This window comes from Acanthopagrus latus, chromosome 9 (genome assembly GCF_904848185.1).
Source record: "Acanthopagrus latus isolate v.2019 chromosome 9, fAcaLat1.1, whole genome shotgun sequence".
Taxonomy (NCBI): domain Eukaryota; kingdom Metazoa; phylum Chordata; class Actinopteri; order Spariformes; family Sparidae; genus Acanthopagrus; species Acanthopagrus latus.
This window is the reverse complement of record NC_051047.1, coordinates 12586567-12613117: the sequence shown is the minus strand read 5'-3', so window position 1 is coordinate 12613117 and position 26551 is coordinate 12586567. Positions and strand designations below refer to the sequence as shown.

Sequence of the window (26551 nt, the reverse complement as noted above, 5' to 3'; positions counted from 1 at the left end):
CTGTCCTTGGTGTAAAAGTGACCCTTTTCACCGAGGTGAAAAATGACCTTTCTCCTTTTCAATTTGTCTCTGTCGTCCGGCCAGAAATGAAATATCCTGAAGTAGCCGATTCATCTTCTGTCTGCCGCCAGTCCACAGGTGATGTGTCACGACCCTGAAAGTGTCTGGGAACGTTTATTGTCACTTCTCTGCTTTAACCTGTCCTTGAGGAGTAGTAGGCCGCCCCCAGTCGGCACCAAGGACCAACTCAAGCTCTAGGTCAGTGCCTCTGTCAAGGGCACTGTCTGATAAAGATGTTCTGGATAGTGGGGGGAAATGAGAGCAAAAAGAGGAACCCCACGAAAGCATGTTTAATGACACATTCAAAATTCTACCTTGAATAATCATATTTTTGTTTCCTGTTGTTTGTTCAGTTGGATGGTTTTGTTGTAGTTTAATTAAGTTCTCACTTGAATGAACTCCTACAGTCTCCCCGACTGAAGAATACATATTCTCTGACTATGCAAACTTTAAATTGGGATCCTAATTAGTTGTGACTAAAACATCGAATCAAACTCAGGTGAGCTCAGACAAACGTCCCCCCTCCAGAAGATGAAGCTGAAAACTGCAATTACAGAAACGCTTCACTATATGGAAACCCATTTCTGCCAGTATGAGAAAATATATTCCCATGGACAGTCATAATTATTAGACGCACGTTGACGTTTTATCTCAAAATAATTACTTTTAATGTAATAGTATTGATTTTTTATCCTAAAATTATGACTTTGAGTCTCATAGTTTTTACTCTTTTATTTCATAGCTATGACTTTTATCTCATAATTGTAGATTTTGTCTGAGTTTTGACTTTGAGTCTCATAGTTTTCACTCTTTTATTTAATGATTATGACACTTTATCTCATAGTTAAGACTTTTATCTCAGTTTCGGATTTTTATCTCATAATTTTGACTCTTTTATTTCATAATTATGACTTTTTATCTAATAGTTATTACTTTTTGTCTGGTAGTTATGACTTTTTATCTCATAATTATGGATTTTGTCTCAGTTTTGACTTTTAATCTCATAGTTTTGAGTCTTTTATCTCACAATTATTTGGACTTTTTTAATCTCAAAAATAACTCATTTTTTTCCTTATCTGTGCGGAAATGGGCTTCATCATGAAGATTGCTCTTCACGGTGAAAGACAAGCATCGAAGTAAAGCAACAGTGAGCGAAACAAAAATTCTCCAAACCGGTGAACATGGACCCACTTCCTGTTTTAAAGGACGACCTCTTGCGGCCTCCGGGTGAAACGACTCGTCTCAGTGCGCAACCCGCCGGCTGGGCTCGGACGAGTGTTGTACCTCCATGCTGCCTCTCTCTCTCTCTCTCTCTCTCTCTCTCTCTCTCTCTCTCTCTCTCTCTCTCTCTCTCCCTCCCTCCCTCCCTGGTGTCGCTGCTCACCACAATGGCCAGGCTCGTATGAGGGGAGCTGCCCTGCTCTGTCAGCCCGGTACAGACGCGCCTCAGCAGCCGCAGCAGCAGCGGTTCACCGAGCCGCTGACTCCTGTGGAGGAACACCCGACACGCATCTGGGACATTAAAGGTAGGTGGATGGACTGATCATCGCGATGCTGCGCTCTTCGCACCGGGAGTATCACTGGCATAAGCCGGAGCCACAACCCCCTCGCAGGAATTACTGATCAAGTTCAATGCTGCCGTCGTGGAAAAGAAAAAAAAAATGGTTCCTTCTCATCAGACAGGCATTTAGTGCTCCTATCCTGCGTTTATGTGAGGTATCTCTCCTTGGCTCCTGTATCTGCGATGTGTGCGTAATGAGATTACAAAAAAAAAAAAAAAAAAAAATACGCAAGAATGCTGCATTCATTTCTGGAGGTGATGGTGTCTCCTGTGGTTAATGGTGCTCAAGGATGCGGCTGAAACGAGATCTATTGTAACCGAAGCTGCCCGTGTGTAACAGAGAAGCAACACCGCGTCCCTCTCTCCTCCTGGGGAGAGCCCGAAGCCTGTGAAATAAAGGGCGTTTTTCAGATGCTGCTGCTGCTGCTGCTGCTGCTGCTGCGGGCTGACGGTGTGTATCGCCATCAGCAGCAGCAGCAGCAGCAGCTGTCTGGAGGCTGCACAGCTGGATGAGGTGTTACTATGACGAGCCTCCCTCTGACACTGCCGATGCTGCCTTGTTCGGTATCTCGGTGTCATGATGATGATGATGGTGGTGGTGGTGAAGATGCTGCGCTGAAAGTGTGCAGCACCTACACTCATTCATTATTGAGCAGTGCTGATAGATGCTGTGCAGAGAGGTTCAGGGGACACCGTCCTCCCCCTGGAAAGCCACTCCAGCCTGACTGATGGAGGGAAAGTGGTGTTCCCTCATTGTTCCCTCTGTAAATCCCTCATTTCTGGCTGGCTGGCAGGCAGCGTGTCACAAGTGTAATGAGAAGAGGAGCCACCTCAGGGCTAGGTGCATTATAGGGTCCTGCAAGGCTCGGATGGCACGCTGCATTGTAGAGCAGTTGTGTGTGTGTGTGTGTGTGTGTGTGTGTGTGCAGGCATAAAAGCAGTGCTCTTAAAGCAGGAATGTGCTGAGGTATCTGCCCGGCTCCCTGCTCCCTCCACTGTACTCTTATTTAGTTCCACATGAGCGGATCAGAGGCGGACTAAGTTTGCATTCCACAGGACTGTGTCAGGTCTTAACTTACTCCTTTTACTGCAGGGTGTGTGTGTGTGTGTGTGTGTGTGTGTGTGTGTGTGTGTGTGTGTGTGTGTGTGTGTGTGTGTGTGAGCAGAGCAGCAGGGTGGGAGTGGTTCGGACTGGATCCAGTCAATCAAAGGTCACAGGTTTGCCCTCTGAAAAATGTTTCTGAGCCAAGTATCAAATGTGACACAGCCGACAATGAAAGGAGCACACGGGGGACGTGAGGGGAGGAGGTCATGAATAAGGAGAAAAGGTTTCCGCGGGAGTTTCATGCCTGAGAATCTTCGGCTCCGATTATGCAGAGATGTGATAATATGTTAATCAGCAGCTGTTCCTCTGGGTTATCTGAAGTCCATGGAGGGATCAGAGATTGTTATCACTATAAATAACACTGGCACAGGCTGTGTTACCCCTTTCTTTGATTTGTTTCAGAGGTCTTATCCAGCTTACTGGACTGTGGCACTCTGTGTGTGTGTGTGTGTGTGTGTGTGTGTGTGTGTGTGTGTGTGTGTGTGTGTGTGTGTGTGTGTGTGTGTATTTCTTGATTAAAAGCCGGTATTGGCCCATCACAGATATATCTGTATCAGCCTTTATGTTGTTTGTAGTGCCAATAAGAAACATTTCATTTTTAGTGATTATAATGTTTAAAGAGATAATGTACGATATATAAATCACCAGTGAAGTGAAGTTTACTATGACGTTTTACTGATGCCATTAACATTCAATATCACTCACATATATTTGTGTTTGATAAGCTCATTTGAGGGATCGTATAAGAAAATGCTTGTATATCAGCCAATTTATCGATATCGGAATATTTTATCATCCAGGCTCAGTGGTTGACCTCCTTGGTGCCCCCATGTTCGAAACAACGATCTGAAAGTGCCCTTCCAGTGGACAAAAACATAATAAGTGCCCTGTCTTCACCATAAATATATCAGGACTTCTGCACACTGGTGCCTCACTGCACACAGCTGGCGCCATTTTTATTTATTTTTCTCCCTCGTCACTCAGACATCCTGAGTCCACCACTGGATGGACTCCTATAAAAGTGACAAATATTCAGTTGTTCCAGGTCAAGTCTGACTATTTGCTTCTTTCTCACTCTTCTCTGATCGTAACTTAAATATATTTGGCATCTGAGCTGTTGGTTGAACAAAGAAAGCATTTGAAAAATGTCACCTAGTTGCTCGGTCTGTAAAATTTCAGAAAATGGTAAAAAAGAAAAAAAAAAAAAAACTTCATCAGTGATTCCCAAAACACCCAAGATGACGTCCTCAAGCGTCTCATTGTGTCCACAGCACCCAGAACATTCCGTTTACTGTAATGGCTTATCAAAGTAGATTTATTAGTCTCTTAGCTGTTAATCTAACGGTTAATAGCTAATCAGTTAATCGTGGCAGCTCTAGTACAGAACAAAAAAGCAACCAGCAGGGTGATCAAAAATGAAAACAGTCAGGCCCTCAGGTGATATCTGTCCTGTATGTCGTAGATTGTAGATTGCATTGAAATTGTGAAACAAACGTTAAAGGAAATGAACTCACACGGCACAGCAGACTGCCAGCTGCTGCATCTGGCAGATTATGGCACGATGCCACCAGGGCAGGGCGCACATGAAGGAAGGAAGGCACGAGGGCTGCGATGGGTGTGAGGGAGGGCACAGATGCCATGGCAACCAGACCTCAGCATGCGCTTCAGATGAGCTGCGAGGCTGATCTGGTGCCTTTTAGGGTGCCAACACGGCATCGGGCGCTTTAACGGACTGTCAAACTCCTCACTTCTCCTTCTCCCATCCAGACTGGAGGCTGAGGTCTTTGAAGCCAGGGAGAGCACAGCAAAATCCCACTTTCTCAGTCAGGTCATCAATAATTGATGAGTTGGATCAGCAGGGCAAAATGCTGCAAAGACCCCGACCTATCAGATGTCACAGCTCTGCGCATGGAGACACACATAGATGTTGCAATCGTGCGGTCTTGTTTATATTCTCTCTTTGGAAAAAAAATAAAAAATGGGTCTGCAGCAGCTCTCTGATCCCGACCACACGTAATTACAGTAGCTCCCACTGTGCAACAGCCCCCATCCGCTGAACAAACATGTTAATGAGTGTTTGTTTTACATTAGTGTCACTTTCTGCCCCTGTGAATCTTTTCCCGGTGCAGCCGAGCAGAACGGTCTGCGCTGAAGCAACCACGCTTCACTAGAGAATCAGCTCTCCACACAGAGACCCTCTCAGAGGACCCCCTTTTTTTTTTCAGATGGACCAGAGTGAGCAAGCAGCCGCACATCTCTAACACACGTTGTTATGCCCGCATGCTTTATTCATAGTTATCCGTTGGTTTGTAACCGATAGTTTTTCTTACCCCCTGGCTGCGATTTTCCACGTGGCCTGGTTCACTGTGCCCCTGCATGCTCGTCTCGTGGATGAGTGGCTGCTCAGAGGGATGATCGTGGCCCACATACCGCTGCCACACGCTCCGAGATCAGCACTCAGGGGGTTAACAGCTTTTATTCAACGTTGCGGGCCTTATTCCTTTAACCACACGGGCGCTGCTGGGTGTGATGAGAGGCCATTGTTTGCTCTTTGTGCCCCCTCGCTGTGCCACCCCCCCCCCACCCTCACGCACGCATAAAGTGTATCACGCAAATTTACTCGCAGCGAGGGGTGATTGATTATTGCAGCTGGATGGGGCCTCCTGCCTCCACTGTTGCCAAGGCAACAGCGGACGCTGCAGATGCGAGCTGATGAGATGTGACTTTCCTCCATCAGAACTCTGCCTCGTGTTTAAAATTTGATGCTCCGACGCGAGCTTTGATGCTGCGGGTTGTACAATATTTATCAAAGTCCTGCATAAATGCAGCTCTGCCTTGTTCAACACGTGTTCCCCCTGCTTTTAATAGCACCAGAGTAACTGTGCTTTTTCATTGCACAGCAGGTTACTATACAGGTCTGCAGGATGATGCAAATTCTAGCTTTTGTGTGATACACATAATCCTACAGACAGCCAGAGATAATATTACACAATTTAAATGCATTGTACGTTGATCCTGAATGGAAAATCTGCGGTTCATCATATGCACGGGCCGTATTTCCGTTAATGGGTAGAGCTGGAGGGGAAAAAACCCATCTGTATCATCTTAATGGGAATCAGCTACAGCGCAGCATCGTTTGCAGAGCATCATCTCCACGCCGCTGTCTGGATTCACGTCCTGATACGCTGAATGAGCTATTTCTCTTCCGTTCATATGCACCATTTGCTGCCGAGATAACAAATAGACTGCAAATGACGGGAGGGAGAATAATTCCAGTTCATGAAATGAGACGGGGCTTGGGGATGCTGATTGGCAGGCGGTTGTCAAGACAACAGCCAGGAGACAGACAGGGAGAAGATTGAAGTCTAAATGAACGGTCATGCATGGTGAGGCACCGAGGCGTCCTCATGCATCACACAGACCACATCAGAGCCCAGGAAGTGAGTCTGATAGTTTCAGTCCGACAACGTCATAATGACCTAAACATGACTGACAGGATGGAAAGTTGAGGACATAGAGCTGAGAATTTATTTGTGAAAGGACCACATTTTGTAATATTTTTATGTTTTTATGTTATCAGAGAGGACACTAGAGTAATTTCCCGCCATTTCCTTCTGACCATCTCCATTTAATTTGTATATCTATTGATTTATTTATCAATTTATTGTGTGGATGATTTGGTTTTATCAGTCTGAAATTTCAATTTCTACAATCCAAATTGTACACATGGTGGCTATTTCTAAGTGTACTCTAGTACTTTTTAGATCAATTACACTTGAATTGGGCTGCCTTTATGCCAGAAATGAATAAATGAAGGCCTTGGTATTTACACCCAAGAGTTGTATTCCTGGAGTTGGCCTCAGTATTTCAAGGGTTAGGTATCAGTTTCGATCAATTTCAATCATCGATTGATCATTTTGAGTTATTCTTTAAGAGATGAAAGTCCAAATTCTCTGATTCCAGCTTCTTAAATGTGAATTTGTTCTGGTTTCTTTACTCTTCGGTGACAGTAAACTTAATATTCTGGCATTGACGACAAACAAGCAAACATTTGAGGACAACATTTTTAAAAATGTCTGACGCAACTAATATCAAGGAATAATCGACATTGAAAAAAAGAATTGTTAGTTGTAGCCTTAGTCACATTTTAAACACATTTCATTTCAACAGTTATTGTGTTGAAACTGGCAGCACCGCCCTCCATTCCCCCACCCAGAAGCTCCTTCAGTACGTCTGCAGCCTTCTCAGCAAAAAAAAAACGTTATTTATTTAACTTTTTTTTAAACCAGGAAGTCTGCTGAGATGCATTATTTCTTTTAAAACAGACATCTCGCCGAAACGGTGGCATGAAGTCACTTATGAAGCACAGACATGCACAATAGACGTGAAAGACGTAACGGCGAGAGCTATCCAATTAAAACAGTCACATTCCTCCTGAAAACGTGTTTTGAATGAGGTGTTTTAATGCCTAGTTATAAAGCAGTGTTTCCAAATAAAGTTTGACTTGTGGATGACTTGTTTACAGTGCAAACACCACATAATAGACTGGATTTTCCATCCCGTAGCCAGCTATATATAGCTGTTAGAGACAAGGAAAAAGCATTTTACAGAGGTAGACAGGGATAAACAAGGGGAATGCTGCTATTTTTAGCATATATTTAAATGTTTTGGTGTGTAAATGATTCATACCGACCCAACACTCAGCTGGTGGCTACCACACGACTGCGATGGATGGAACATAATCCTTTTGTCCACCAAAATAGCTTGTTAATGTCGCTGGTAGGCGGAAGTCGTTATTCTAACTGTCAACAACATTATAGAAATGATTACTACAGGTCTTGGAAATAGATTCTTGCTGCATTTCCTTTAGGTGAGCTCCAAACTCCTTTCTCCAACTCTTTCTATTGTTGTCCTCCTGTAACAACTCCTGTAACCATTTGCGAGATTTCAGAACGAGACTTGTCCTCGAGGGAGACTTGTGTTTCTGAAGAAAAAAAAGATCTTTGCATTTAACAAATAAGATCATTGGGTAACGATGTTAGACACTGTCAGCAGCAAAAACAAGCACTTTTGGTGGATGTCACGACCATCAGCCGTACTGCCGGATTGATATATCTTTTCATATAAAAGACAGTCTTGTGTATCCTCCTGACCTTCCAGTCTTACAGTAGGCTACATTTCATACAAATGGAGATGACTTTGATATCTTGTTAACTGGGGATTCTGCTCTCAATTTAAATACATTGGATGGTGAGAATGAGCACGAGCAACTCCAAAATTCATTATTTGTGAGAAAGCAGCTTGGAGTCATTCCTCATACCCTCTGTTCTCCTGTCTCTCAGGTCAATGTGGCTACTAAAGCAGCTCTCTGGAGTAGCTGTCAGTCGTCGAGGAATCTTGCAGCCCGTCTCTATAGAAACCCACTCCTCCTCCTGAGCACTGCTGCCAACTTACCCTCTCTGCCACCTGACCAGTCTCTCCTCACATCCCTGGCCAATCGGCGCCTCTGAACTCCGTTGGAATGGACACCGAGTCGACCCACTCGGGCTACTCCTATCACTCCAGCCGCTCCGGGAGATCAAACCGACATGGGTATGTTTCCTGTCTGTCTGCCCTCCCATCTGACTGTCTGCTCCTCCGCTGTCTGTCTGCTTTTTTTTCCATGATAGGAATGTCTGCTGGATCACATGCTGCACCTCTAGCAGCCGCCTTTGTTGTGGTATTTGATGCAACGCCCTTCCGTGAAAATTGGGTTTGTTGTGTTTGTCTTCGGTGTGAGCCGGCCACATGTTGGTCGTGGCCAGATAAATCAGATGAGAGAGAGGACGAGCTGGAGATTGAGACAGGCAGAGCTTGTGGATTAGGGTCGTCACAGCCGAGTGGCTCTAACCTATTTCACTCTGTCTATTCTGCAAACGAGAGAATCATTTGATTCCCGTCCTGTCGATTACTCCCTCCTGTGTTTGTCCACTGGAATATTAATTTCCCCTCCTTTCCACCAGCTTTTGCCATGCGAGACTGCAGCCAACAGTTATTATCATGATTAAATAATCAGCATTGTATTGTGCCTGTGCATTGATTCATCATCAGGCCTGCAGACTCCATGGAGACATCCTTTAATGTCTTGATTTGTCAGAAATGGTCCAAAAGCCAAAATATATCCAGTTTGCCACTATAAAGACAAAGAAAGAGGCAGATTTTTTGCAAATGTTTGAGAATTCTCTGTAAATAAAATGACCAATGTATCATTACAGTGCTTGTTTTGTGTGCATATTGGTAACTCAGTCACCAGAATAGCTGTTGGAATTGTTTATTTCTGCAAAACACGGAAATGTTAAAACTTCAGGTAACAGCTTTATGTTTGTTTAGGTTCAATATTTAATTTCATGTGGTGATCTTGTTATGTTTAGACAAAAAAAAAACACTTGATTATGATCAAATTTTTGCCTGCCTAGATTTGTGGCCACAAACATGACTGGAAACAGTCTTGAACGGTGGTCCCTGGCTTTGTAGCCATCCTGCTGTCTTGCCACTACCATCCCCCTCCTCTCCAAATGAAAGTCAGCTTATATACAGCTTATATGTGCACATAATGTGACATTTATTGTGTAAATGTCAAATATGCTACATAGGAATTTAAACATATGCCTACATTTTAATCTGGTAACGCGTGATCTGGTATTGTTGCTTGAGCACTTTAAAACATTAGATACTTTAATGCATGACTTTAGAATTGAAATGATTTGTAAGTAAATCATTGATGCACAAATGGTTCTTTGGTCATAAGGGTTTGGCAAAATTGTGTTATTATAGACAAAAAAGTGAATCAAGAAAATAATCTCCAGATTAATCGCTAAGAATTATGCGAGTACTTTAGTATATGTTTCTGGTTTTACGATTACCCTGATCTGTGTGTCTGTTCAACTCCAGGGATCGAAGCCGTGAGCGGCACAAGGCCAGCAGTAAAGACAGCATTCGCTCTGAGAGGTCCGTCGTCATCAACCCCCCTGACAGCCCCTCCCAGGAATCCCCTGTTCACAATGGAGAACCTCTGCCGGGAGAACCCTCACCAGGGGCGGATCCTGGCGATGACCCCCAGGTACTTTTCCATAGAAGTAACACAAAACTGCACACATGACAAAAACGATATGTCTAAACTGTGAAGGAATGCCGGCTATTTCTTTAGAGAAGCGATTCGTTCCATTAGAATAAATGAGACGGCCCAGTAATCCGGCCATGAACTCTGCACCGTGACCTTTTAAACTCATCCTCACACAGCTGGCTGCCCACTGGCACAACGCCTGACACATAATAACAATGGTGACAAGTGATCAAATAGGTCAGAGGATTAGCATCCCTCTTGTGGGTCTCGACGGATTTGTAAGGACAATGCTGGGTTACAGTGTGTGCATGTGTGTTTGTGTGTGTGATATTGGGTATAACTGTCATGCCAGATAGCTTCGCAAGCAGAGCAAACTGGTACCAGTCATCCCATGAAGCTGATTTTGCTGAGCTCTGCAAGCGAAACAGGTTTTTAAGTAGAAGGAGGGAAGCAGAATGATGCGATAAAGCAGCTCAAAGACAGAGAGGATATTTAACGTAGTCAGCCGCGGGGATTAAAGATGCATTCAGGATATTTATGAAAATGCGCTTATTGGTTGTCTTGCAGAGAGTTAGAGTATAAGATTGATTACACTCATATCGGTTTGATATTAAGATCCCTATGTCAGGGCATTAGGAAACCAGAACTAAAGCCAGACTGCTGGGTGGCAGAACCAGCCTCAGCATCCTCTCGGTGAACAAGAGATGGGTATTAAGAGACAGGATAGGCTAGCTTGTTAGCATGCTAACTTCAGAAGACATCTCTCCAACACAACACAGAGACACAATTAATACACCCTTGACATTATGTAAGAAAGGTTACTGTTTCCCATTCTGTTATTTTAGTTAATTATTTTAGAATTCTTGCATGTTGTACCTTTAATCTGTAAAAGACTAAAGTGTAAGAACAGGACGTTGTGGTTGAACAGGATGTTATATGCTGGACTATTTCTTTCCAGGAATTGTGACAATTCCTGTGAGGATTAGTATATTGTTCATATTAAAAATTAAGGGGCTTTGGAGGCGCTTGTAGGTGTTTTTTCTTTAGTTTTGCACAGACCCAGACCAACTGTTTCCAGTCTCTATGCTAAGCTTACTGTCTCCTGGCTCCAGTTTCATACTCCAAGGACAGATAAAAGACTGGCAGTTCTTCTCACCTGACTGTTAGCAAGGGAGCAAATAACATGTTCCACAAAATGTCAGACTATTCCTGTCGTTGCAGTCGATCAGGTACACTGAAATGGAGGCTGAGTGACGAGCGAATACGACAACCAAACGAGGAAGGCAAGAGAGTTAAAGATATTATTCTTCAGAGGGAACTCTGCCTTGGGCTGCCACAGGCTCTGACCTACTTGGTATCTATAGTTAAAGGAGAGCATTTTGTCAGTTTATGTACTGTAGGTTTGTGTGTTAGAGAAAAGGAGAAAGTGTGTTTGTGAAGTGTAAGTTGCCTGCAAACTGTGATTGTATTGTATTTCATACAATAACATATTATTTAACATGATCAGGACGTGAACATGTCTTCAGTCAGGCCATTTCTGAGAGGCCTGACCTATTTTGCCGTCTCTCTCAGCATGCCCTCCTGGCCGGGCAGCCGCATTCCACGATGTCATGTGATTGTCAGCTTGTAGCTTACGTCCATTGTCCGCAGTGTAAGGTAATCTGCCATTGTGTTGCCTCAGCCCTCCAGGCAAAGTGGGTCCAAATGGCACCATCATTACCAGAACCACTACCAACGTGCACCCCAGCCGGTGCTGTTTCGGGGTAGCCGCCGCTCTGCTGTAACACCAACAGGCTCGGGTGCACAGAGACCTTCTCACAGACTGTGATTAGCTCGAGCATCCCGGCCAAACGCCACTTTGTGGAAAGCTGATATGAATAATCCTCCATGTTTACACGCATGCCTATGACATAAGGATACGGTCTTGGACCACAGCCTCGGTGAATGTGCGAGTGAGTCATAGAGGGAGCGCCAAGTCTGTTACTGAGACTGTCCATGCTGCTTTGTGAGACTGAGACGCTGAGACTTTGTGCCAGAAGGCAGCAGCTTCGATTCACAATGTTAGCGCGAGCAACGCCGAAGCATATGGGGGCGATGCACACACTCATATTTTGGTTCATTACGCTTTGCCTCTTCTGTCCTTGTCACCGAATAGATGAAGACACACACACACCTCCTCATGGCTGGAGTAAATTTCAGAAAACCTGTCTGGCATTTTAAAATAATGTGTTTTCCGTCGCATGGCTTCTACTGTAAGGCTCATCTGAACACAGGCGCATAAACACTGACACTAATCTGCTCACCAACTCCAGCACACCAATGTGTTAATGTCATTTTAACCTCCACCCAGGCCAGTGGGGCTTAGCCATTGTTTTCTACAGTTGGCAGACTGTCTTGTGTGTGTTTGTGTGTGTTTCTGGTGCTAATCAGTATGTTGTTGTGCTTTGTGAGGGTGGAACAGGCCTATAACCATAATCCATATTCACCCTCTGCCAGATGACAAGAATGCCAAGAAAGCAGCAGCTCCCCCTCCCTCCCTCCCTCCCTCCCTCTCTCTCTCTTCCTATCTGCCTCGCTTGCCCTCTGTCCTGTAACCCTTCTCTGTTTCATGCGCTGTCTCCGTTACTTACTGTTTTCTCCTCGCTTTACTGTGTGTGGAGATCAGGCCCGATTAGTGGAGCATTAATCTTGGGGATTATTCCACTGAGACTTAATGGCTGGTTTTAAGAGTGTATTAGCTTGGTAGGTGATATGCTGTTTTTTATCTTGCTAACTGAGACATTAGCATGAAAGTGAAAAGAAAGGAAACACATGTATTAAAACCTGCGGCAGCTATTAATTTAAGGTTTAGTACAGGCTATTCTACTGACAGACCGTTTGCAGACTATTGTCATGATGTTTGGATTCAGTTTTATTGTTTCCTCTTTTATTTTGTAAGCTTCATCCCCATGTGCCATGGCGTGTTACTTCCTGTCTTTGTCTTGTTTTCCCTCCCTTGTGATTGTCCTATTTAGTTTCACCTGTCCCCGATTAGCCTCATGTGTATTTAGTCGATGTTTTTTCCCCTTTGTCTATTGTCGGTCTGTAATAGTTATTTTCACATTTTGTATTTCCTCAGTGCTTCCCTCTGCCTTTTGATCAGCTTTTGATTAATGCTCACTCACTCTGTTCTACCACTTTCCTGCCTGGAGTCCAGAAAAGGATTTTTATGCTGCAACATAACAACTTAGTGATATCACTTACACCAAGATAAACCTAAAACTTAACATTTTATCACAGCAGTTTAAAAAACGGTGACTCCAGATTCTGCAGGGCGCTTCTTCAATGGACATTTTTGTGTTGTGATTCAACACTTGGAGTGGGAGGATTTTGGGAACCACCAAAATCTACATCAACACTTTCAGGAGCTGAATATTGAGGTGTTAGTTTTGATAAATTAAAGTGTTAAAGAAAGAATCCCTAATCTTTTGAGATCAGTTAAGACTGCAAAACTAACACCAGCAGGGAACATGCCCATCTGAACTGTCGAAAATGTCAGATTTTTCACAGCAGACATTCTGATTCACAGCAGGTAAAAGCAAAGGTGTTACTGATAGCAGTGGTGAGTGCTCTGTTGTGTTCAAGTTCAAGTAAGTCGTGAAAAGGTTGTAACAGTGAGCCAGCATGCAACACATGCAAACTGAAGCAGTTAATTAGCCATCATTAATATTAATTTTTACACCTATGGTTTTCCTGCTGTCGTGTTCAAACTACTTCCTGTCTTGCATTAAGTTAAGCCCACAGTACCACACCACAGTAACTACAACTGAAAATGTCTTGTGAAGTCCATTTTTCTTAGTAAAGATGTTCAACCACACTAAAAATACAGGGGGGAAAATAAGCGAATATCTTCTTCCTCTTGCAGTCCGCAGCAACAAAACTGTGCGTCTCAGCTCACAGGCTGCTAATTAGATACAGTCAAATAAAACATTTAGTCGCTCCAGCTCGAATAGTTTTCTCTTTCGGTTGACAAACAACCAAAGGCTGTTTATCGGGTTTCGAACAGTAAGCTTAACATCAACAGAGGAGCAAAATGGAACAAAACCTACATATTTTCTAATGCAGCCCCCTATGCATACTCTAAAAGATAGCGTATACACACACAAGTGGCAACTAATATCCTGAATATTAGATGATGCTCTCAAAATATGTAGCACGGAGCCCTGGAGAGGCCATAAAGAGAAAGAATTATGTATCTGGTTTCACTAATTTGTGTTACACAATTATTGTCCATGTTCTGGTTAATTTGTAAATGCAAAGTGTATCGGGACCAGGCTGCGTGCTTTTATTAACTTTAAATAAAAAGTATGGGTTGATTGATTGTGTGCATGTGCTAAGTTTGCACACAGTGGTGAACAGTCAACATGCCACAATCCAAGTGTACCCGCCGTGCATGAAGACGTGCACAGCTCATCCACCAACACTGTTACACACTCAGATTAAGACACAAGCTAGCCGGGTGTTGATAGTGTCCCTGTGTGTTCAGCGCAGTACCCACACTCACCGTACATGGTGTGTGCTAATTACCCAAAACATGGGGACAGTTTGCATCTGTGCGATAGAATTCTGTGCCCTTGACGCAGTGAAACATGGCCTTGATGGCGGCCGCTCCAGGGCTCCGCACTGGACCTCAAGCCAATATTGGTTGGTCGACTTCTGTTCCCACAATCAAGATTGAACTGTCGGGCATAACAGGATATTGTTCTGCCCGCTCTGCTCTGTCACTGAAGTGGGGAATGACATGAGGTGATGCTCAAGAGGTTGTGGCCCTGTAAAAAGAGTTGACTTAAGAAAGAAAGCGAGCTTCAGAGCAGAGATGTGAGAGGAATAGAAAATGAGCTCTGATACTAAGTGGAGGTGACACTGCACTTACAAGGCTGACCTCTGGCTTCACACATTAGTGTGGCAGACACCACGGCGGGAATTAAACGCTAAATGCAGCATCTGCACACTCCACCTCCACCTCCTCCTCTCTCTGCTCATTTACGTCTCTCTCACACCTTAACCGCCGCCACCCTCCCCTCTCTCTGTTTCCCTCCCTCGCTTCGCCTCACGCTCGTTCATCTTCTGCCTCCTCGGCATCCTCTCCTCCAGCATGGCTGACTTAATTAGCTGTGAACAGTAACGCAACCACACTCCTGCTGCATTTCCCCCGACTGGATTTATGCAAATACAATGTTGACTTCTTATTTTCCATTTCCAGAAACAGCGGAAGGGCTCCTATTAATCGGAGAAGGTCTTTTTAAATTCTTAATAGCCTGGGATGGCACAGTTTACAGTGAGGCACAGTAGACAGGTGAGGATTAATGCGGACGTCTTCTGTCTGGATTTGGTCATCAGGCCCATATGGCTTCAGTTCGGAGCTTTGATGTGCTCAGGTGTGTTTGTGTGTGTGCACATGTGTGTGAAGCCGTGATGGCTTATCTGTCAGCTTGTCATTTTTTTTTTCCAGCCTTTGCGCCTCTCTGTGCAGCTGCGGCTCCTGTGATTGGTCGCAGTCGGAGAGATATACTATGCAGTGGCACTCTGGGGAGACAATGAATGGCTAATTAGCGGAATTAATGACAGGCGGACAAAAAAAAATAAAAAATAAATGCCTCTTTGGAGCAGACTTGTCGCTAATTTATACTGCCCGTGCCTCTTTGTTGCAGAGATTTATGCTTAAAATGACCCCGGCTGCCGAGGAAGAAAACGAAAATATGACTGTAATTTGCAGTGATGGGCACGGAGAAGCTCCAGCTTTTGTTGTTGTGATTCAGTGTGTGCGTCTTCCTGCCCACGTGAACCTCACCACACTTCCCGACATGTCATCCTATATTACTTCAGTGGGACTTTGAAAAGGCCTGTCATAATGAGGCAGAACCCCAGGAAAACCTAACATCTCTAAATAGCGCGCAGGATGTGCTGTGTGCACGGCGCGTAACATCTGAGCCGATTGTTCCCATAAAGACGGGAGGAAGACGGGATAATGGAGGCAGTGTTTCCTGTCGGATTTGGGTTAATGTTTATCATCTGATTTGCCAGTTTCTGATTAAATTTACTCCATTTTGTCACCCATTTAAAATTTACGGACAGAAAGCACATCTCTCTTATCCCTCGTATTATCTATCAGTGTTCTTTTCCCAGGTTATAAACTATCTACTCTAACATACTACAGACTTTTTTCTGTGGTGCTGATAATTTGATAAATTACATTTAAAGATGCACTCCCCATTATTTTATATATTTTTATAGAAGTATTTTATTTGATCAAGTACATGTGTATTGTTGAAGGAGTCACTCATAGAGACAAACCCACAGAGGATTATCACCCAAATCTGAGCCCTGCTGCTCTGTGGTGCATTTTAGTGTCTTTCAGCTCATTGTTTCCTCAGTACTCTCCCAGGTGCAGCACACAGCTTTTTATGCATAGCAACAAATGGCAGTCAGACAATGTTAGCAGCTAGCTGTCGGAGAATTGGTATCAGTGTTAAACCAGTTAACCCCACAATCATAAATACACATTTTTCCTCTTACCTGGTTTATTTTTTTATCATGTAGGAACTATTTTCTTTCTACTGAACTGCACCATATTGTCATCATATGCACAGACCTAAATGCACATCCACTCATTGATGAGAGGCTGGTAATCAGCACTGCATGTAAACATCGCAATCCTCGGCTGAACTGTAACCTAACTAGCTTGCCTACAGCCAATATCTAAAAAATGCAGACTAAAACAATCTCAATGGATAAATAGCCCAGTATGCGGAAAAATATGTTTTTTTTCCACTGTGAATTGTTTGAACTACCTTTCAGTAGAGCGACTATTGTATCCAGACAGTCAGACATATTAAAACATACACCCATGGCTTCACTCTTCTTTCTTCCTTCCGTCAGGATGATAACTGGGGGGAAACCACCACTGCAGTGACCGGCACCTCCGAGCTGAGTATTTCCCAGGAGGAAGTGGTCGGTCTGGGGAAAGAAATTCAGGACCGGACCCAAGGCTTCCGCCGCTATCTCCCCCTGGCAGTTGGCCTGTGTGTGGGGCTGCTGGTGCTGGCAACACCTCTGGTCTTCCTGCTTCTTCCGGTTGTCATGTGGCCCGACAGGCTGCAGGCCTGCGGCGCAGCCTGCGAAGGCCTCTTCCTCTCCATCGCTTTCAAGCTCCTCATCCTCCTGGTGGCCATTTGGGCCTTGTTCCTCCGACCGGGCCGTGCCAGCCTGCCCAGAGTGTGTGTGTACCGTGCCTTCCTCACCACGCTTACACTCCTGCTCACCATGTCTTACTGGCTCTTCTATGGGGTCCGGATCCTGGACGCCCAGGTGGGTTTTAATGCGTGGTACAATATGGATTTGATAAATGGATTTAAGAAAAAATTAGCATTGGGTTCATTTTTTACCAAATATTTTGTCATTCATGACAAACACATTTTACTTGAAATGCTGGCTGCTGCTTGAGAGCTTTTTGTTTTTCTCATTTTCTGCATTTACATTATATTTCGATTTTTTTTTTTTTTTTTACTTTTTTGACTTGAATTTGGCTTTCATTAAACCCAGTAAACAGCATTGTATTCCATTGTCACTCACATATGTTTTACAAAATCTTTGTGCAGTGTCCTTTTAGGTTTAAGATAGCTCTGCTGTGTTTTTTAAGGTGCCATTTTTTGTTGTTTCTAGCACACAGTTTTTCTCTTGTTTGCAATTTTAGTCACTGATTCAGTTAAAAACTTTGCAGGATGAGGACTACCATGGTATCGTGCAGTTTGCCGTGTCCCTCGTCGACTCCCAGCTGTTTGTCCACTACCTGGCCGTGGTGCTGCTGGAGCTTCGTCACTTCCAGCCCTGCTACAGCGTGTGTGTCATGCGTTCCACTGATGGAGAGACGCGTCACTACAACATCGGGCAGCTCAGGTACGACTGATCCCTCAGTTTAATCCCCTCCTCTTTGTGCTTTACGTACAAGTCTGTGATGGAGAAAGAACTGAGAAAGATACTGTGAACATAATCCTTTTGCAATTCCTCGTTTGAATATGACCTTTCTGTTCAGTGCACGTTGAGAAACACACACTGGCACTTGGTCACGGCCATTACACTCTATCACATTGAAGTATGTGTGTAATAAATGTCCACAGGGAAGACTGGCACAGGCAGTAATTGAGTTACTCATCAGCCTCCTCGTCTAGTTTGCTCAAGGCGAGCTATTCTCAGAGTTTGGCGGGCGGGATGAGAAAGTGGCGGACACAGGCCTTCACCCTGTGCCTGTCTTACTTTGTTTCTGCTCTGATCGCGTGTGAGACGACAACAGGAGACGGGCACAGTAGTAATTAGATAAGGTCTGTGTGACCAGGATTGATAGAATTTACCCTCTTCTTCATGGTATGGTAGTTAGAATTAATTTGCAGGATGGTCAACAGGAAGTTAAGACCATAGAGACTGTCAGCTTCCACTGACTTACATGGGAAGTGCACCATTCCAAGTGAGATAAAGACTTTTGTGGCTCCAGAGGGAGCTGCACAAAATCACAAAAGCCTCAAATGATGTCAGCACAGTTGGTTGAAGACCACAAATCTGAAATTGTAAAAAAAAAAAAAAAAAAATCTATTTGGAGTGAGACAGAAGAGAACAAAGCTGTGCATACATGGTTGCAGAGGTGGAGAACCTCAAGTGAAGACAGAGCCACTTTCAAATCCTAAATGTTTGAAAGGTAAACTGTCTTCTCCTCGACTCACCTGCCGGTTAACGCTAACATGGCCGATTGTTATTCCAAAACACCGCTATTTGTCTTCCCTTTCCGCTCTGTTAGTGCAGTTAACAGCACAGCAAGCTATATTATTTGTCTGATAATTCGTCATTCAAGGAACCGCAGTTTTTGGCATTTAGGCATTGACCTTATTTTTCAACCCCAGAGGTTGTTGTATGAGCAATAACACATCCGAGTCTCTGAACCAACTGACATCGATCAAGTTGCATTGTGGGTAATGTTATAACAATGATATAACAATTAGTGAACTGTCAAACATAAGTCTAACGGTTGTCTAGAAGTACAACACAGTTATGTTTTAATTAAAGCAACATTTGATTACACAAGAAAGGTATTTGTTTGTCTAAAATCTCTGTTCACTGTTCGATAGATGCAAGGAGGTTTCTTCAGTGTCTTATATAAGTCAGCCATAATGCAAGTTGCATTTCTAGCGTCTCTGAATGTTCTCTCTCTCATCTCACACAGCATTCAGAGGGCTGCTCTGTCCATTCTGGAGTATTACTACAGGGATTTTCCGATCCATAACCCAGCACTTCTCTCTGCCTCAAAGCACCGGGCTGCCAAACACCTGGCCGGGTTGAAGGTCTACAACGTCGACGGTTAGTCGCCTCATCTGTCCTGATAATTACCACCTATGTTACGTTACATTCCTTTGTTGTCATGTTCCTTGGTTGAGCAGGTTTTCTACACCTTCGTCTCTCCTGTTGTGATGTTTTCTTTTCCATCTCCATCTCTTCCGCGAGCAGCTTTTAGAAACAAACTGAGAACATACCTTTTGGACAGTAAGTACAGATACAGCTCGGCATCATCTCTCCACACAGCACTTTATCACAGGCAGCCACTAATTTCACGGTCGGGTTCACTCCATCTTTAGTGCACTCTGAAGCCTCCACCATAATGTATATACTGCAAGTACTCACACATACACACACAGCAGACATACTGCCCCCCTGCTCCCATAAACACACATACCGTAATGCCACATATTGCACTCTTTCCAAAAGGCTCTCCCACTCGCCACACATCAATCCCCCATGCGCTTCACAACGCTGTGGACTTGATAATCTATGGCACGGATACAGGATATAGTGTCCTCATAGCGCCTCCCCTACATCCACCCCACCCCCTTATCAAAGTGCGGCACAGAGGAGAGGCCTCCAGAGGGCCGTGGAATTTCAAGCCTTAAATAATTCATCAGAGTAACGCTCATTCCTCACATACTCCCACATCGCTCTCCTTCCTCCCGCTCAGCACTGTCTCCAGCTCAGCTCACTTTCACTCCCCCCCCACACACACACACACAACCCTTCTTTATTTCATTTTTTGCTCGCTTCAACCCCTCCTCCACCCCCTTTTCTCTCCCTCATTCAAAGTCATTCACAGGCAGCTCTTCTGCGAGTGTGAATATGTAGGCCAGGAAGTTAAAGAGGCCGTTGTTTACCCGTATTTTGAGTGGAAAATATTTACAATGCTCCCTGTGCAAAATGATCTCACCTCATTCTTTCCACAGTATGCACCAGGATGGTGATTTGTACCTACAATCAGTGTGTCTCACCTGCACACGCATGCATAAAGACACACATATGCAGATCAGATTATTAATGATTTATATCCTTACCTGACCTGCAGCGTTTAGTCTATATAACCTCCCCCAAACTGTGCTGCTCTTCATGAATATGGACCAGATCAGACTCCCCCACATTAAAAACCCCAGGAACTCTAATATACTGCTCTACACGCTCCATTAGCTTTATGGGGTTGTTGCACAAACCAGTAAAATCACGGATCAGACAAGTACGGCCTTTGAAGTGTAAAACGATGAATATTTAATCCTCAAGGTTTCTGCGTCTGACTGTCTGTGGAGGAACGTGAATGCTTCCAGTGGCAATCGCCTCTTTGCTCCATCCTATAATTAACGTTCTCTGTGAGTGAGATACATGATCTGGCCGGATGCCCCAGATAAGAAACAAAGATTAACATCCACTCTCCTTAACACTTTCTCAAGAAAGTCAGAGGGGTGTAATGCTGGCCAACAAGGTTGATTTTACACCTCCTGTGATGTTTAAAACCTGCACTCTCCTCCCATCTGACCTTCTCTGTCCACCGCTGAGATTGAGACACAGCCCATTAATCAGCGTCTGCTGGGGGTCAGCGGCTGCCACCTCCAGCTCAGACCGATATAACTAATTTGCCTCCGTCCTCTTATTTTGGTGCAGCCCCGGGAAGCACAGCAGGAGCACAGCCCGGTAATGGGAATCAGTCACGGAGCATGGTTACAGCTGCCGGCAAACGCAAGGACGCCGCCCATAATGAGCTTTACTACGAAGAGGCCGACTACGAGAGAAGAGTCCGTAAGCGTAGAGCCAGGTGAGTTGTGTGGTTTTTTTCTATGATTTTTGCGGTGATTAAGTCTTATGTTTCACTGCATGAGCAGGGGGAGGAGAAACATGACACTGACCGAACACTGATATAAAGCTATTTAATCATCATTTTATTTAAATTAATTTCATCCTCAATAGAATTATATCACTTATAGCAGCTTTAAAAGATCCTTCTCTGATGGCCTTGACAGTGTTTTAAACTATGTTAAAGTGGTTGATAAAGGCAGAGTGTGCCATGATGTTTACCAACATACTGTAGGCCTGAAACTGTACCTAAAATGTACTGTATGTTGATTCATGATCTCATAACATCTTATACATTACATGTTTTACAAGAATTGGTTTTCTGAACGGACACATCCGAATGACTACGGTCATTACTCTGACAGATGATGGATGAAGCCAGAAATATTATGTATTCCATGTCTGAAAAGGACTTTGGTGCATTTCATTAAACACAAGTGTGAGAACTGACATTACGCTAACTGCTGTGTGTTTGTTCCATGTTGCTCAGGCTGGTGGTGGCTGTGGAGGAGGCCTTCACACACGTGCGGCGGATGAAGAAAGAGGACGAGCGCGCGACTCCGTCTGACATCATGGACGTGCGTGAAGCAGCTCTGGCCATATTTCCCTCCATGGCCCGCTCCCTGCAGAAGTACCTCCGCACCACCAGGAGGCAGCACTGCCACAGCATGGAGAGCATCCAGAAGCACCTGGCCTTCTGCCTTGTGAATAACATGAGCCCAAAGGTGAGTTTGGCTTTGAACCTCCAAGTATAATACTGAAACACAAGTTTATGTGTTGTTGAAGCCACAGAAGTCGGTGTTTACAGGACCGACTCCAGTTTATAACAACCTGCGTCCTTTTTCCATCGTGTCTATCAAAAGCTGGGAAGAGGGCATCCCAGCACCCACCTTAGTTTACTTGCTTTCGCTCCTGGATACCTAAAGGATCATTATTACGTCCTTTGATCCCATAGACACTCAACAATTGAGACTTATATTGCTGTGTGACATAAAGTCAGGTGTTTTTTTTTTTGTCCAGTGTAAAAAGAGTATTAGTTCCATGGTCTCTAGGAAAATGGGAAAAAACAGTAAACTTCCCCAAATAACTGTTGTATCTGTTTAACCTTATCACATATGTCCTGGCTATTCTGTACAATGTCCTTTTGATGATTATTCTTAGAATTGAAGTATATGTTTTCCCCACCAGTCACTGAGGAAAAAAATCAAAACAATTAAAGCAAAGATACATTACATATACATGTGCAAAACATAATACAGCATAAACCACAGATATACAGGGAATAACACATTTACTCACACTGCTCCAAGACAGCTAAAAGCATCTTAAACCAATTATCTTTGGAGCATTAAATGTAAAAAGTAGATTCCGAATCATAGTATTAATGGGGTATTTTTGTGGGAGGACTAAATTACCTGTTGATCTAGTCTTTATTTTGCTCAAACACAGATGCTTAATAGCATGAAGAACACACAGACTTGGATCTGCAGATATTCTGGCTTGCGACACGTTTGAACCTTGGCACTCTTCCTCAGGCAGCATCGGGCGACTTGTGTTTCCTGCCTGGTCTATCTGTTTTTAGTAACATTTATATATTGCCAGATCTCTAAAATTAATGTAGTTGGAACTGCAATCAGGAGTGGTGGCCAAAACTATTAACTACTGCTATAAATGCTGAAAATATCCTATTAAACATCCAACAGGCTTAAAACAAATGTTCTGTGTGGTACGTATTTCTTGGTGAACATTGTTGTGCCTTTGCCCAGGCTTTCCTTGAAGCATACCTGGCCCCTGGTCCGACCCTGCAGTACGGCCCCGAGCGCTGGATGGCCGACCAGTGGACTTTGGTCAGCGAGGCCTCGGTCACCAGCGGCATAAAGGAGGGGACGGAGTTCCTGCTGAGGTGTCTTGACTTTAGCTTGGCTATCACCATCAAAGGCATCCCTTACATCCGCATCACTGAGGAGTACATCGACCCCAAGTCTCACAAGTTTCTACTGCTGCTCCAATCAGAAACCTCAGTTTAACAGGCAGAGCAGTGTTGCTCAACTGGACTTACAGGACTGTTACTGATTGAATTTTTCAAGGCTTTTTGTACTGTTTTTTGTACTTTTGTTTATGTAACTTTCTCACATAGAGTTTGTGTCTTTGATCCGGGCGACATAAAAGAGAGAGAACAGGGGGCGGGGACGGGCTTGGCTTTCTCTGTCTTGACATTTTACAGAACACAGTTCAGGTATTCCTCTATGCACGACAGATGACCCCCACAGACTTCCTTCTTCCTTCATGTGCACGTGCCAGTGTGTGCCTGCGTGAGAGAGGTGATTTGGAAGGAGCGTGTGATTTAGGATGCAAAAATGTGTTTGTACACCGGGGACCCGTCTCAACCTGTCTCCTCTTTCTCCCGAGCGATATATAGTGAGAACATTTGATAATGCCCTGAAACACCCTTTTCAAGAAAACATGCTCTTTGTCAGTCCTAGCAACGAGTATTTAACTGTCATGTATTCCAGATGTATGTACAGTATTTATATGTGAATATACTTTATCCCTTTACCTACCTTTACCTGTACTTTTTATATCAAAATTGTGCTCAGATGATTTTTTAAAGGTTGTTTTTTTTTTTTTTTTTACCTTCTCTGTCCGCACTGTATTTGTGGAGATAACTGGACTGTAAATAGATGAAAATGTCAGACAAATCACTGGAGTCTCTTGGACTGGAAGCCAACCACAGCACAGCTGAACAGAGACAGTATGGCCAACAGTGCTCATTATGTTTGTACAGTCAAGTGTGTGCAGTGTACACTGAAACTTTTGTAGGCCAGCAGAGAGGCTAAATGTTCCAACGGCTGTTTCCATATCTTGTGTTAAAACTGCTACCCTTGTGCTATTTAGTTTTAAAAAACATTCCCTCCTGATGTTAATCTTAAAGGTGCAATACGTAAGAATTTGTCCAACTTGAATTTCCACACCCACTGAACTGGGGGCAGCACATCACCAGAGTAACTGCCAACTGCTGCTGACTGTATTCTGTTAATACATCCCTGCTATAGCCACTGTTAGCTTGTTAGCTCAGTTAGCCGTGCAGCTACCAGGGGAGTGTTGGTGTTTACGCTGGCTGGAGTAAGAGGTTTTCATGCCTCGGGCTAGATTGTTAGCATGCTAACTTGAACACAATACATGAACGTCTTAGACGTCACAACCAAACTGTTATTTCCTCACTCTCAGTTGAAAATGTTAGTTAATTTTTAAATGTTTTAAACCAAAATTCTTACATATTGCACAGTTTAATTCATCATGAAGGGGTAGTATTAACACATCACCTCTCAGCACAATGTAAACCTGTCAGCAGATATACACAGCCATGAGCATAGAGGAATATATATTTCATATCAGTTCCAGAATATTTGGGATATTCTCCCTAGACCCCCATCTAAAATTAACAAGCATTTATCCCATGCTGGCAACTGTTCAAACAAGTGTTTAAGATGAATAATTTAGAGGAACTCACTACATAAATAGCTCGGCCCAGTGTCAGTTTTTCTGCTGTCAGTATTTCCTCTCTGTCTCACTGCTGCCACCTGTCTGCAGCTACTGGAGCAGCAACACTGTCCTGACCTGAGCGTCAATCAGACTGTTTAATTTGTTTGAATATTTGTATTTTTTAAAAAATCCCCTTGTACTGTTGAGGCCTGTTGCGTTGTAAATTTATATTTACACAAGTGTTACTGTGGTCACTGACAGTGTAGTTTTGTTTAGGCTTTTAGAGTGTCTATGGTTGTGAATAGTTCTTGACTACACATGTGCCTCAGTTCTACATATTTAGGATGTGCTCAGCATACATGTGCAGTTTTCAAGCAAGAGTGTGAGAGTGCGTGTGCGTGTGTGTGAGGGAGAGAGAGAAAGAAAGGGAAAATGATGAAGAAAAGAGATTGCTTTCCTAAATGTCCTGCAGCTGAGGGTCTCAAGTTGTCTCTGTCTTCTTTTATACAACACAACGTGTAAAGTCACAGCTGCTGTGTCAAAGTCACATTTGTTTAAAAAAAAAAAGTAAGAACAACAATAAATATTTGTATCGACCTTTTCAAAGCATTTGATTATTGTTGTGTTTTTTTATGTAACAAGGATTTATAAGTGGATCAACTGAATGAGTTTTACGTGATGAAGGTCTGAAATGACTGAGGGATTGACTGTAGATAGATAGATAGATAGATAGATAGATAGATAGATAGATAGATAGATAGATAGATAGATCTATGTCTGTGCCGTTACATTTGTAAAGTCAACAAACCACCCACGGCGGCAGGAACACCTGTCACTTTATTTCCTCATTGTGCGTGATGGCAGAGAGAGCAATGAGCCACACAAGACAGACAGTGAGAACAACAAACCAAAGTGAAGTGAGTGAAGGTAAAAGAGAAGAGAGACGTGAAGAATTTGTATTCAGGGCAGCTTTTCCAGTGTCGGTTCAATAATGGTGTTATTATCTCCCTGCGCAGTTGCTGCTGGCCCATTAATTCAGGTGAGAGATAAACCTGATGGAGAAACCGGAAGTAGAGAGAGATGAAAGAAAAGATTAGAGGCTCCTGAAAATGGAGACTGTCAGCATGGGGTTTTACAATTTCAAAGCGGTCACCCCCCCAGGCAGAAAATGTACCTTTTCTAGGTAAACTAAACATTAGATCGTAAATGATATCACCGGAAAGCAGGAGAGGAAACACATATTCAACGCCCAGTTTGGTTTATTGACACTGAGGACAATGAGCCACAACGTATGTAATTGAACAGATTATAAGTTAAAGAAATTACATTCAGAAAGTGGTGCTCAATGGTGGAAGAAGCCCTTAGATTCTTTACCAAAGTGTAACAGCCTACATAAGCACATGAAGAAAGTCCATTTTAAGAAAAAGCCCTGCATTTCTCTAAAGTAAAAAGTTGTACTGACAGCAAAAAGTGCTCAAAGTGAAAGTAAAACTTCCTCTTACGACGGATAAGACACAGAGGAGTCGAGAGAGAATCAACGCAGGAGAAGGGAGAAAAGGTTCTGCCACGACAACATTGTGTTTTGGACCTTAATACTTATTCTGAAGTGACAAGGAAAAAGAGACTAGATGTTGATTTTTGTAGCTCAAAAGGTTTGGAATTACTATTTTGATTTTGAACAACACAATGCGTCCAATAAACTTTACATATTCTCTGTTTTTTTTGTTTTTTTGTCTGTCAAAATTATACTTAAGTTAAGAACTGTATAAGAGTAAATCTACTTAGTTACTTTTAAATTCCAATCCAGTTTTAATTGAATGGTGATCCACATTTATAGTTAGTAAGCAGCGTTTGTCTGAAGGTTTTTACACTGTAGTGTATTAAACCCAGCGGTTCTCGAATTTTTTTCATGTCAAGGACCACGAACTGACACAAATCGGATTTTGTCGGTGATAGTTTTGCTTTTGAGATGTTCTTAAAATGGAAATGTTGAAACTTTACTTTTTTTAGGTTCGATTCAGAATTGTACCTGGTGACAATGATGTGCTTT

General features: G+C 43.4%; 1 protein-coding gene across 1 annotated transcript; it reads left to right on the top strand.

Moving 5' to 3' along the window:
• Positions 1-1445: 1445 nt before the first annotated feature.
• On the top strand, positions 1446-25097 carry LOC119025256 (vang-like protein 1). Its single transcript, XM_037108638.1, has 9 exons — positions 1446-1586; positions 8069-8318; positions 9657-9825; positions 16747-17175; positions 17588-17763; positions 19079-19212; positions 20830-20980; positions 21509-21743; positions 22785-25097. The coding sequence occupies exons 2-9, from the start codon at positions 8248-8250 to the stop codon at positions 23043-23045; spliced, it is 1626 nt and encodes a 541-aa protein (XP_036964533.1). The 5' UTR covers positions 1446-1586; positions 8069-8247; the 3' UTR covers positions 23046-25097.
• The last annotated feature ends 1454 nt before the right edge of the window (positions 25098-26551 follow it).